Source organism: Dermacentor andersoni, chromosome 5, assembly GCF_023375885.2.
Source record: "Dermacentor andersoni chromosome 5, qqDerAnde1_hic_scaffold, whole genome shotgun sequence".
In the NCBI taxonomy this organism is placed as follows: domain Eukaryota; kingdom Metazoa; phylum Arthropoda; class Arachnida; order Ixodida; family Ixodidae; genus Dermacentor; species Dermacentor andersoni.
Genome location: NC_092818.1, coordinates 177,534,191 through 177,548,637, shown reverse-complemented (window position 1 = coordinate 177,548,637; position 14,447 = coordinate 177,534,191). Strand labels below are relative to the sequence as shown.

The 14,447-nt window shown below is 48.5% G+C and overlaps 1 protein-coding gene across 2 annotated transcripts in view; it reads right to left on the bottom strand.

Annotated features, from left to right (window-relative positions):
- Window positions 1-11,610, bottom strand: part of cpo (RNA-binding protein) — a 153,921-nt gene extending 142,311 nt beyond the window's left edge. Inside the window, exon 1 of one of the 2 annotated variants that reach the window (XM_055071359.2) lies at window positions 11,120-11,610. In XM_055071359.2, coding sequence (XP_054927334.1) covers window positions 11,120-11,197 — 78 coding nt within the window. In that variant the 5' untranslated portion in view covers window positions 11,198-11,610. The remainder of the gene's footprint in view (window positions 1-11,119) is intronic. The other variant, XM_055071362.2, reaches the window with a different exon arrangement.
- Between the last annotated feature and the right edge of the window lie 2,837 nt (window positions 11,611-14,447).

The window sequence follows — 14,447 nt, the reverse complement described above, 5'->3', positions numbered from 1 at the left end:
CACTTCCGAACGCTGCGCAAAGGAGGAGAAGCAAAAATCAAGCGGTGGCGACCGCGCAACCAGGAACAGTCTCCGTCGCGCCAGGTCCGCGCTCCCAACTGCCTGTACACACACGATGCCCACTGGCCGTGCCGGTGGACAATGTCGACCGGCGAAGGACTGCGTCCAGCAGAGGAGAGGCGTCGGCGCTGTACACTTCAAGCTCGCTTCGCTGCGCCGACGACGGCCTCGCTCCACGGAGAGTGGTCCCGCGAGCGCAGGGCGACTCTTGGGACGACGGCGGCAGTGCTGCGCGACCGTCGGCGTGCGTCGCCCGTTGCAGGGAGGGTAGAGGGTTTCAACAGGGAATGCTGGTAGCGGGGGGGATCATACTGCTCTTGCCCACCTCCCTCCCGCAGCCCCTGCCTGGCGGCGCGCATTCTAATATCTACGATGCATTGTGGGCTGCGGAACAAAGATGCCACGGGGTGTCACGCAGCCGCGAAACCGGCGCTCCGAAACGGCTGGCCGCTCGCGCAGAGGACAAATAAATAACGATGCCGCCGCTGACGAGCGAATAAATGCGGGAACGGGCGCGTAGGAGCAAAAAAAAAATAATAATAATAAGAGCCAATAAAGGAACAGGAACAAGCAAAGGCCGCCGGTGACACAAAGGGGAGTCCGGAAATTGCAGCGATGCAGCCTTTTGTTTGCCACTTTGGGACATGAGCGGGTCGCCGTGCCAGTGCTGCTGCTGCGCAGCCTTTCGGTGCGCGCCTCCCCGCCCTGCGTCCCGCCACTCGAGGCTGCTATGGCCAGGGTTGCCAATTCGACGGAGAACACCGGCCCGCAAACTGCGCTGCTAAGATGGCGCGCACGTGGTCACAGTGATCAGTGAAGGGCAATCACTTATCGCCTGTTTTCGATATCGCCTACCAAGCCCATATGGGGCTGCTGTTTACCGAGAGAAAGGTAAACTGAGCAAGTTGATATGATAGTTCATGGTAGCAGCAGCGAAAAGAAAAAGAAGAGGAAGAAAAGAAAGAAAGAAAGTGAAGATGAAAGAACAGTACACACGCGACAATAATTATAGCGCTGTTTTCTTTTCACTTTGCTTTGCTCCAACCCCATCAGTTCATTATTTAGCTTTCCCAAATTTCTTGGTTGCAATAGCTCCCTCTACAGGGTTTTGCGCTTTTCATTCACCAACCTTCTCTGCACTTTAGGAATGAAGGGAGAGCTGCCAACTGCTCTCGCAGGTATCAATGCTTGTCGTGTATTTAAAGGGCACAAAGAGTAACACTTAATCAACTTATGCAGGCAAAGTATTCTTTTAAACTCCATTTATTCATTTGGCTCGAAGAGATCTCTTATTGCTAGATCAAGTGAAAGCCAAACTACCCCTTCACTAACTTTACGCCGGAACTTCAACGTTTACACGTCAGTGTGACGTCACGGGTTTCAACCTATGTTGTCGCGTTTAGGCTTTTTCGGAGCAAGAAATGTTCTATAGGAGCTCGCTGGAAAATATATTTGATCACTCTATATAATGCAGTGTGGCCCTTGATTATGGACAAAGAGAGAGAGAGAGAGAGAGAGAGCGCAAGAACAGGAAAGGCAGGAAGACCAACCAGACGAGCACCCGGTTTGCTACTTTACACTGGGGGTGGGGGAAATGGGAATCGAAAGGGGAACAGATAGAGGGAGGGAGCACTGAGTGCGCGTGTGGGAGGATGCACAGGGACACTATAAACGGTCACACGGACCGTGGTCAAACCCGTCACTGGCACGAAAAGCGATTCGTGCACTTGTACACTACTTGAAGTTATGGACAAAAAATCATAATGCGCTAGTATAGACGCAGTCAAAATCTGAACTCGTGGCTAGCTGATGCGGGAACTACAGTACGGCGTCACAACCTGTCTTCCATTTAGGGTTTCTTTTTTCCTGGCTCAACAAGCGTACACTCACGATAGGAGAAGCCGTTTCGTCTATATTGCAGAATCGTATTTTAATAATGCCTCTGTACTTAATATACTCCACCTTAGTTTTCCTTTAATTTTCATTTCTGATAGTTCTTCTACTTCCCAGTGCAGCACGTTTACTCTATTGATGGAGTACGTTCACTCCGCTTGAGCCAACGCATAGTGTTGATAGAGGACGATATCTCTCGGAATCGGAGCTAAGTATATGGTATGCATGCAAGCAGTTACTCGTGCAAAAGGGGGTTGTTGCCACAGTCAACACAAATTTTTCGCTAAGGGGGCACTTAAGCGAAACACTATTAAGACTGCTGAAGTATTCTTTCAAAGCTGTATTTCGTTAAATTCGCGCCCAAAAAACTTATTTTGATTTCGTTTTCGAACGCCAGCGCCGTTACTTCAACGTGATGTCACAAATTTCAAAATATTTGCTTATATTTGAGCCGTTTTGGCCCAGTAAGCGTCGTCGAAAGTTGCCAAGTTAAGTCTTTGGCTCCTTTACAGTGCAATGTATTCCACTAGAAAAATTAAATTATGGGGTTTTACGTGCCAGAACCACGATCTGGTTATGAGGGACGCCGTAGTGGTATACTCCGGAATAATCTGGACCACCTGGAGTTCTGTAACGTGGGCCTAAATACAAGTACACGGGTGTTTTCGCCCCCACCGAAATGCGGCAGCGGTGGTCGGGATTCGATCCCGCGACCTCGTGCTTAGCATCACAACACCATTACTCCCCACGGTGGGTAATGTGTTCCATCGTTGCCGATAAAGAAAAAAAAAGTTAATAGACCCGAGCAGACGCTGTCAAAATCCATGACGTCACGGTGCGCTCATGCAGGAGCTTCATGCTGGGGTCGCCGTGTTTCTTTAGCTTGTGCAGCTTTATTTGTTTTACTTGTTAAGCCTTCTCTCATTGTGAAGCCACCTCTCATTGTGACTTGTTTAGCCTCCTCTCCTCCGAATTGCAGGAGGGCAATTTACTCAAACAGCTCGACGTAGTTCTTTTTCTTTAGTGTCTCTACATTCTTGCCGTGTACGTGTCACTCTATAGCACATTGTGTTTATCCGATTACCAAGTTACCTGCCAACATTGCATCGCTTGCAAAACAACAAGACCTGGCACGGCCACCAGAAGTGGCGGATTGAAGAAGACATTAAGAGGAATATACAGTAAATTTTTTTATCGATCATGACAATGTTGGTAAGGTTATAAAACCACTTCGACAGTTTGATAAGTTGCGAGGACCCTACGTACATGGCTGAGTACGAACCATATATGCGGAGCATGCGCCAAAAACTGCGTACGTATTAGGGACTCTGTCTCTGGCGTTCAGTGCATGTATCATATTTGACTCCCCTTAGGAGGGTTTCCATACTCCCCATAAAGTACACGCGCATTCTGCATAGGTACAAGTAAAATAAACGATCGAGGCGTGAGAGACCTCTCGGAAATAAAGCAAGATGGGGTACAACCACTTGCAGCGGTTGGCACTCAGTTTTGTTAATAGATAAGCGCTAAACCTTACAGGGGGCAAAAACGGGCGCGGACAATTTCGTTTGTCTGCGTCCATCTTTGTCCCTCTCCCCTCGAGCGCTGGATCCGTGCCAACAAAAAAATGGCCACGAACACCCCACCCACGTGCCACGCATCGGTTATCTCCGTAAGCCTGGCGACGTGACATGAGAGACCTCGTGTCATAGCTCGAGCTCTTTCTACCGAGTGACGCAGCTGTCGCGCACCGAACGCCCCGTCAGCCGGACAGCCTGCGCACTCTCGCCGCCATCCTGGGGCCACCAGCTGCTCTCAACAGCCATTGCGCTCCCCCGACCGATCTCCACCGGGCGCGCACCCCTCAAATTCTTGCCTTCTTTTTTTTTTTTTCTTGACCTTTCCTCCTTTCGAAAAGGTGTTATTCAATTCGTATACCTGAGAACTGTGTGTATTTGGCAATGAGCTATTCTTCCCGACAACAAAGAGCGCTATTCGAGATCGCGCGCGACCGGCACGCAGCACTTCCGCTTTTAGCGCGAAGCACCCGGTCAGTCGTATACGACTGTTCGTCGCAGCACAACATCCAGCCAGCCTCCAGGAGGATTCCACTACGTTCGCATAGGTTCCAGTAGATTGAGATGGCATCTTTCTGACGCGTCGTCATGCGGATCGAGTGGCTTAGACGCACATGAACTGGGAGACACACAGTATACGGTTTCGCGTCCAATCCGGCGTGTACGACAAGTCATACAAACAACCGTATCAGGCAGGTTTCGTAAGTTTCCAGCGGATTCCATCCGCCAATACAGGGATCATTCAGACGTGGTGCACATCGTATCGGACGCCGCCGTTTAAGCTACCCCTGCTTAAAAGCGCTTAAGAGGGCAGTAGGAGATCGTATATACGCTGCTATGTCCGGTACGATGTTGAAAGCGTCTGAAAGATCGCCCCTACTCTAACTGTAGAAACCTGACGGAATCCGTTAGAAACTTGCATGCGGTTGTTCAATAGGTCACATATACGTTGGTGGTACGCAGAATAAGACCACCTGTTCGCTACTTTTGGATGGGCTGTCGTACAACACGTGTATTCATCCACTTCATTATCACAAACGTTCTCGCTTGGCCTCCGATATCGTCCGTTTCACTCGCGTGGACGACGAAAGCGCTTCGACGCGGCTTCCGTGCAGGTGAAGCGCCCGTGTATAGTGAACGTTATGACCAAGCGAAGCAGATCCCGCTACAGGAGAAGGATATCTCTTACCCCCATATATTGCGTCCACCATGGTCCATTATCTTTGTGTAAGATGTATAAGAAGCAATGGCACACTCATTCATTCCTTCAGCCACATTAAGCACTTCTAGGGATAAATTAAGTCTAGTGGCCAGGCGAAATTGTATGAAAGACGTATCAAGTCGCCGGTGTAACCCTGGCCGAGGAGGCCGCCTTACTACCGACTTGACCCTGCACCTCTGCATCGCGCGTGGGCGTCCGCCACCAGACCAGAATGAAACGTGAACCCGAGAAAGCAAACTAAAAGGCGCATTCCCCTTTCCACATACGCTATAGTGTGCGTGACAATTGAGTGATTCCTTCATATACCGTCACCGTCAAGCACTAGACTGCACTTGGCGCGAGAACCGCCTAGAGTTAATGATTAATGGCGCCGAAACCGCTCTTTATAGCTTATGGAAGATAAGAGAAGATTTCTGACTCGGCGTGTCAGTCGTCCAGGTTTTATTAGCGCAGCAGATGCCGAGATTGCTGCGGGTATGCAAGAGTAAAGTCTGAGAATGGTTTGGCTATGAGAAAGGACGAGCACGAAGACCGAAAGCTCAGAGAGAAAGAAGCAAATACATAGGGCAAAGTGGGCGCAGTAGAGCGTTGGTCGATATATGGCACCTGATCATGCAAATAAAACTAGTGACAGAAGTCGCAACAGCGAAGAAGAAGACGTATCGCCTCCGTTAACACTTGACGGCCCGGCGTTGTCCACTATTTTTGGATAGCTTTCTCTTTTCAGATGAACCGACTATAAGAAATTAGACCGACGTATATGGTGAAGGCTCAGATCATGCGTTATTCTTAATAAGCCTCGACAAATAGCTCAAGTTGGCATTCGTCCGTTCCGGAAAATTGTGCCTGAAATCTGACTCCTCTAAAGTATTGGCAACAGCGACCATTGCTGTCATGGTGTAATGTAGTGAGCAGGTAGAAAACGCAGTGTTTCGAGAGGTGGCATCTTGTCTACACAGTGAGTGAGTCAAGCTCCACGCAATACGGGTACAGTGCTCGTAGCGGGTGCGGCTTTGCGGGGCAGGCCCTTATCTCGAAATCAAGTCCCATTCAAAGCAGCAGTTTGCTTACGGTGCAGCAGACGTTGGTAAAAATCCAGTCGCTATCGACGCGCTCACAAATTCACAAATTTCACAAATTGCCGGTGGCAAATAGCGCGATTGTAGTCCATGAGCTGGTCTACTCGAAGAGGCGGACATTAATTACACAAGAAATTGAGATGCACAATCGACTAAGTAACAGAAATTCACTAATTAAGTTTTTAACTGATTACCTTACAGCACATATTGTAATTTAGAAATTCTAGCAGGTGAGACTAACGGGTCATACTTGGAAAGAATTGTATGAGTTACAAGATTTATGAGATATGCGCCGTCAAATTTACGGCAATAATGCGCCGTCGTTCCACATACTTTCTTAACAACATGTCGTCTTATGCATTGAAGCACAAAAGTAACAGGAACACCAATGCATTTCTCCGCAAAGTTCGGGAATTAACATCTCGAAACAGGTGTCATCCTGAGAATTCGTTCCAAGCGGATCCGCTTTGCGAACTCCTCGGCTAGAATTTGCAGATAGCGATATGTGCGATAAAATAATTAGTTAAGAACATAATTAGTGAATTTTTGTTAATCAGCCGATTATGCTTTCTTTTTGTAACTAATTTCCACCTCTTGGAGTAGACCAGCTCATGGACTAGACGTGTGCTATCTGTCACAGGCAATTTTTAAAATTTTTTGAGCGTGTTCGCTGAAACACCCGGGATAGATACCCTGACGAGAAAACCAAGTCATCTCGAAATAATACGGCCTTATTTTCTCCTTGGTACAGTGAATACAAATTGCAAGCTAGAAGCTTCTGCAGACTGGTATTTTACTGCAGCGCCGTTTGAAAAGTGAATTGAATTGAAATTCTGGGGTTTTAGGTGCCAAAACCACGATTTGATTATGAGGCGCTCCGTAGTGGGAGACTTGCCCCCACTGCACATGCCCCTCCCCCCCCAAATGCCTCCACTGCAGAGGGCACGGGCGTCCTTGCATTTCGCCCCCATCGAAATGCGGCCGCCGCGGCCGGGATTTGATCCCGCGACCCCGTGCAAAACGACAAAGCGACATATATATTTCCACTGAGCCTGTTTCGTTCACAAAACCCTCCGTAAGAGCCACATTTGTGACGGAAGCGTATTAGCGTATCACACTTGATCACATATAAAATTCGTTCATGTTGTTGATGTTCTAACATAAGAGGACATTTAAACATTCATCGTAATGCAGTGCAACAATAATAACTGAGTCTTCTCCGTGTAACCTCGTGGCATCTTCACTATCACTACAGCTGGGAATAAAAACTGATGTTCTGCGGAAGAATCGAAGTCATTGTAAATTCCTAAGCTTATGCGCCAACCTAACTGTGTTCGCGAAAGCAGATTACGCTAGAAGTGTTTGCTAGATTCAAGCCGTTCTCATTTCGAGTCGAAAGTGATCGAGGACACGCTGTTAGTATACAAAAATATCACAGCACTTAGTCTGAAGGCCATGGAGCGAGTTGAAACTGTACAAGTAGAATAACGGGACAGGTATACACTTCGCTTCGGAAAACAAAACTTTTTTGTTCGAAATGTAACGATCTCAGTCGAAAAACTGACACGCTGCTACGATTTAATCTAAAATTGGCCCCCCGCAGAGCGAGAGATTGAAAAAAAAATCTAATGAGAAGCATTTGGCATCGCGTTTTGCTGGTTTCACGCGCGTGACAAGGAAGTATGACATCCACCATTGACGAGAAACGAGGAAAGCGTGACAGGCAATTACTCTAGCCCCCATTCCTACGAGCTGCAACGATAAAATACCCACTGTGGTCCGTAGCACTGCAAGTGTTCATGTACACTCTCAGTGACACGCGTTTTGAAATCCGTGCCGCACATTTATCGCTTACTGGCACAAATTTGTGCCTATAACTGATGCCCAAATGAGATCGACAGCTATAACTTATCATTCCAACGACAAAATTTGGTACCAACAAGATGCCACTTCTGTATAGAAACCTCCAGGTGAGCGTCGCACACTTACCGTTCTCATTTGCGCACAGTTTTACGTGAGGAGGCTGTTGTACGAGACACTCTGTGCGTAACGAATCATCTCTATCAATTTCAACCTGATTTTTCAAGTTTTCTATAGACACCCGCTAGAGATGCCTTCTGCACGAAGAGTTGTTTTTGTCGCGTGTAATATTGCTCAAAACCTTTGTGTTTTTTTTCTCCCGCCATGAAATTATTTAAACTTTGCAGTTATGAAATTTCTGTAAAATATCACGAATAAGTAAATAAATTTCTATTAAAAGTTGATGCAAGATTATTCTCACTTTATAGTTGCGCCGCCGGTGCGCTTACGTGTACATTTTGTCAAACGAAAATTCTCTCCATGTATACACGCGAAATCAACAAATAACACGCATATTCACTTCATAATTTGCCCAAGTTTATTTAATGCTATACGAAACTTGAGCAGGTCAAGTGCCGTATGTTGGATCTGTCCGTTTGCTACTTGAGCTAAAACTGTTATAGGCGCATGGCGTCAAACATTAAAAAAATTGAATCAATAAACAGTGTTGCCGTCGTAACCAGTGGCCATCAATGCGATAAGTCACCGTCATTTGGTGCTAGAATACGCCGGTTCTCGTTGAATCAGCAAAACTGTCTCCCATTGGGCTTAATCTTGGAAGGATAACAACCTACGCCGTGTTCTGTTCACTACATTTCTGCTGTGCCACAATTCATGTGTCCCCATTGAGCGAAGCAGTTGTGGTGACAGTGGTAGGAGGTCCACCCCTCCCCTCTAGCCTCTTTCCCCTGCCTTAGCAAAGCACAACATTTGGAAAAGCCTCGCCCAAGCGCTGACTTCCTCACCGCTACATTCCTAGCTCGTGCAAAGTGACGATGACAGCGCACGGCGAGCCAATTTCGGTCGGCCGTCAGTCAGTGGTGCTTGTTGCTTAGATGGATGCGCAGTTCTTGTTTGTGAACAAATGGACGTCCAATTTGGCGCTCCTTCGCATAAAGCTGTAGAGGCGTAGCAGATAGTAACAAGTAGAGCCGCAGCCCTGCATGCCATGGACGCATAAATCGCTCACCCACTACGAACCCAGAATGCCGAGTGAGCGTATGCGTATAGCGAATTTATCGAGAGCGCGGACCGGCCCCGAGCTCCACGGTGGTTCGCGTGAAAAGTTCGCCACGCACCCTCCTGGAGGTGCAAGAACCCTTGTCTCCATCAGTCCAGCGCCGCTCACATAAAATTCATTTCTACAAATTTTTGTTCACCAAGTGCCCTATTTATATGTATCCGTGGTTCTTGCCTGTACCAGGCAGTTAGTTAAGATGGGAACCACACCAACTCGCACCGCTCTCTGTTTTGATGAACAGTTAATAGAACTTTGGCAACCTTCTTTCTTATGTTCATGTTTCTCTTGAGCCATGGTATCACAACGACAATTGGATTCAACATTCTCAACCAGTTGCATTTAAGCTGAAGTATTTTGTTGATCGAAGCAGTCTTATTGTGTGATCCGCTTAGAGGTTTTAAGAAAATCCAGTACCTTCCAGTTTTCCTCGTAGGCTTATCGGCGCAAAACGCATCTCATGTAGTCATCTTTCGCTTGCGAGTTACACTCAGACGTAGGATCTGAACTTGCCTCTGCTTCAACGAAATGCCAGTAAACTATTCTTGCGCAACTATTTTGCACAGACATGGTCGGGAAAGAGATCTGCGCCCGCTTTCAGAAAGTTTTTCCCGCGTAAGGGCCTTTCTTTTTCACTGTCTAGCGTTCAAGTTCCAGCTAATCATGATAGCGATCGCACGTGATAGCAAGACGAGCGCCTCTTAGGTGGCTAATCGGGAAGGGTGACATTGCGTAAAAGACGTGCGGATGTGAGCCAGAGTCAGGACGTACATATCTTGAACTTGGCTATGGCGAATAGTGCGTAAGGAAGCTTCGTATCCTCAGATAATAAAAATGCGTGTGGCGTGGAGTTGCATTAAAATCAAGCCATATTCAAGATTTCTTCATTGAGGGAAGCCGCATATGTAATCTGCAGCGAAGGGGAAGGACGTACTCTTGCACCCGCCTATCTATTATCCTTGCTATCCTGGACAACACATATACAGAACGAATTGCTTTGAGTCCTCGCTTATCATGTATTGCGCCGCTTATGTCGGTGGTCTCAGTTCAAAAGCTCAAGCCCCTTGTTTGTGGTTAGTGAGCAGTCAGCGACGAATTGAACGCAATGTTGATGATCTCTGATAAAATCTTGGTGTTTCTGTCCTGATCTAAGAACAGCATAGGTAGGAGTAGGGAGGTGGAAGCCGGAGTTCACTTCTTTCCATGTCACGAGAGTGCTGTGGCCATCAAAAGGTTGTGGCGATATTGACATCACATTAGGCAAAGCTAATAAGTGCAAATTTCTCAAACTGTCAGCCGCGTCCCGAAGTCTGTGCCAGAGACGTGTTAGAGCAGACCACATCAAGAACGTCAATCTGCGGCTGTGTTCACGTCACACTGACGACAACCGACTTTCGCAGTGCGCTACTGCGAGCTCCCCGTGCAGGTCCATAGACACTATCGAAGGGGAGCCACCAATTATGCCGAAATTGTACGTCAGGACCTCCTGATAAAGACGCTCAAGAGCACTGTGCCAGAATTCCGCTTTTAGACGTGGAAGTCTTGTCATCCCATTTACATGTGTAGGCAGACAAGACGCTGACAATAGACAGTGATGTTGCAACCCCTGCGAACGATGCCCCTACAAAGCCTACGAAGATATCAACGTTCATAGTTTTAAAAAGCAGAGACGCGGCAGATTCGCGGTAGTAACATCATACAAGCGAGAAACTTTCTCAACCATTTCTGTCAAGCGTCCTATTAACCTGAGGTACAAGTATGTTATGCTGTGGGTGCCTGGACATGCCTACATGCTTATCCAGAACCAGCATCGAGAGACCTAAAGAGCCAGCATGGCTCCAAAATCGCCTGCCTGATACCTTCGACTAACCATTCAACACACGCTCAAGCGAAAGCATAAGGCGACAAATCCGAATGCGAAACCTTTGCTAACAGCGTAGCGCCGCCGGCAAAGCATAGGGCAACTATGGCAACGGCGCTTTCAGACAGATGGCAGATGTTTCGTTGCATATATACCTACCGACAACAGCTGACATATAGAGAAGGAAAAGAAAACAAAAGAGCAATCTGCGTCTGCTCTGCACGATCTCTGGTGGCGGCGCCATTGTCATGCTTTCTCAAGAGGAGCACGCGGTTCTCGCCGCGTGCGTGTAAAGAGCGCGTGCCAGACAAGATCGCGTGCGCGACTCACCTCTTCCTCGGCTACCGTGTTGACGGAATCCATGCTCTGGCTCAGAGTCATCGAGCTCTCGGTGTTGGCCACGGACATGAGGGACGTGGTCGCGCTGCGCCGCTTTGCTCGCCTCTCGTAATCCGGCCCCGTGCGTGTGTCGTCGTGGTGATCGTCTCGTGCGGCGGCGTTCTTCTAGCTAGGCCTAAGTGCGCGCATGGGGGGACGCGCCTCGGTGGGCAGCAGTGACGGCAGAACAGCGTCGTGGGCGCGAGCGCGCGCGCGCGGCGGCTCAAGGGCCGGGGCTCTGCTTGCCGGTGGAGGCGCGCACACCTGCGGCTGACGCGCCTTGCGCTTTCACGAGTCCGCCCGCGCCGACGGCAGCTCGCTTCAGATGCTCTCCTCGCAACAACTGCTGTCCGCCGGCGTTGCGCCTCGCTCGCCGCCCATGTGCCCAGCGCCGCTGCTCGCTGGGCCGTGGCTTGCGCCTTTCGTATTTTTTTGTGCTTATTCTTGCGTTATTCTTCGCCTTCTTTAATTCACGTCCCCCCCCCAAAACCCCCCACCTTAGCTTAACCCTCCCTCCAAGGGCGCACCTTTTGTGGTGCGCCCCACCTGACGTCACCGGCTCGAGCGGGCCAATGGCGTCACGCCAGGAGAGGAGGCTGCGCACACCTGGACGGAGGTAGGGGCAGGTATAGGGGTGCCGCCGCAGAGAGGGGGGAGGTGTGTGCGTGCGCGCGCGACAGACGGCCGAACCACCCCTCCGCTATTGATTCCCGCCAGTCGGCCACCTGCCCTGCTTCGCTGCCGGCGTGGCCGCGTGCAGCTCCTCTCTTGTTCTGAACGCGTGTCCCTTCGCTAGCCGTCGCCGCAGCATTTCGCCATGAATGCTGCTTCTTCCCCACTGTCACCGCCCGGCTGGTCCCTCTAGAAGCCGCCGAAATCTCGATGTGGCCGAAGCATTGCCCCCGACCGCGAGGCCGATATCCTACCCGACGGCACGCGCCCGCGCGTGCCAAAATACTGCGGAAGAAAGGCGCGCTCGTACTCAGCGTCTGCCCCGTAGTACATATTCGACAAAATGACGCCGTCTCATTGGGAATGACTGCGAACAAACGAGGTGGAACGGGTTGCGTCGTGCGCTGCGTTCTTGCATTGCTTGAAGAGCGTTTGAAAAACCTTGGCGCCGACAGAAGCAGCAGTCGGAACCTCTTCTGAGTGTGATTTAATCTGATTAGAAAATTACAAGACGTTCACGTCCGCGGTCCGTCTTACATCGTTGAGCCCATGTTTCGTAGGAACTGTTGCGGGCCAATAATAAAAAAAAAAGTGGTATTAGGCCCTTGATAACTTTGAGGCAGTTCTCGTGACCGGCAAGGACACGGAAAATCCTAAGGATTTCTCTCGTTGCTCATTTTAGCGTCGAGTTCTTGGTGTATACTATCGTGATATCACGGAAACCCCCGGAAGTTGAAGCGGGAACTCACTTCATTTTTTCCTTATTTACTGAACGGGCGACCATCTCAAGCATGCTGTTCTTTTCGCACCTTGATCAGCGTCCGGGCGCAATTTGCTATAAGTACATGATACAACGTTCATTCTCACATCACACAGAGATCATCATACGCACCACTGCCATCAGCGCACGGCGAAACAATTGTTGATATTGACTCCTTCAAGCATGCCCCATGCGTACGCCCATGAGGGGAATTTTATTTGCACAAGTGTATTTAATCTCGCTAAAGCTTCATTGCCTTTGCGCTATGTTTAACACATTTGGGCTGTTATTTGCCACGCAATGTCAAGTATACCGCGCCTTAAAGGTGCACACGTAAGAATCATGGACCTCCTGATAGAGTCATCCTACAACATATATGTACAACGCCGCGCACCGCTACCTAGATCCTACAGCTAAGAGAAGACCGCTGAATTCGAAAGTATACCTAGATCGCGTGGACCACGTCACTGCGAGTGACCAATCGGGGACATTAAAGCGCAACGCTAATATTTTATGCAGGTAATCTCTGAAGCAGAATTTTCATTCATTTGAGTGGGAAAACCTCAATGATGGAGAAAATGAGGGCCAGACTTTTCCGCTTCCTTTTTTTCTTTTGGGCGCCGGTACCTCAGCGTCAGTGCATCAATATGGCATCAAGAATTTCAATGTAGTATTTAGGCCCCTTTGTTAGAGGAAAGCTTGTCGACACCTCCACGGTTGAGTTCTTGGTTCTTTTAGAATATCGCGTAGTCCTTCTTTACTGAAAAAGAAGTTAGCTTGACCTGAGCAAAACCTACAACAAAACCTACAACACCACTGCGAGCTTGTTTGTGAGCTTAAAGGCAACGTTGCTGCACGTCTTTCGTGTCTGCACCTTTTCTGGCTGACTAAGTCTGCTCTCCTGGCATACACAACAATGACCGCTATGCTATTGCAGTAATAAATAGAGGTATATTAGTTCTTGAGTTCTACAGATGTTTTATTTATTTGTTTAGATGTAGAAATATGGAAGGGCTGCGTTGAAACCAGCTATCCCAAAATAGCAAATTAGTTGTTCAAGCAACAATAAAAAAGAAAAAGCAAGAGTAAAATATCAGGAATCCCAATGCACACGAGCACAAGCGCACAAAGAATGGATTTACCTACATAATGGATATATAGCGGCACCAGCACAGAAAATAGCCGAGCAACTAAAAGGCAGTCACCCATTTCACAGTGGATAAAGAGGCAATGCAAGTCATTTCCTGTATACACATTTAAGTACAACACGGACGCGAGATCAGCCCGTTACAGAAGAAGCACAGTGTATAGATGACAAAACAAACAGCGTCCACAAAAATCGCGAAGGGCATTCGCAGCACGCATCTGCCTTTAAGGGCATGACCACGGTCCAAGCATTTTTCTCACTGTAAGAGGACGCCTGTGAAAAACTGCGGTTTGCGTCGAGCCAAAAGATTGGCTACGCGTACGACATGCTCCTCCATCGACTACGCTTAGACTTGGTTGTTTACACGTCTGACTTCTTGTGCCACCTCAAAAGAAGAACGTCCCCACGTTGTAGTTGCTGTGATCGCTCCGATGCTTCCGTGTTGCATGCATATTATCACAATGTTCCTAACATGGCCTACATTGGGTTCGTCTACGTGGCCGTTTTAACGTCCTTGAAGTATGTTTGCCTAGCTATACCCCTGGCATGCGCTACTCCAGATGAGATCGGTGATAAATGACTCACTCATATACAGACAGTACACATTCACACACAACACACACATAACAAGCATAAATATACAGATTAACGAGCGTCTGGAACGTCTGCTTCAAGCCAGTGCCGCCTGAGGTAAACTATAT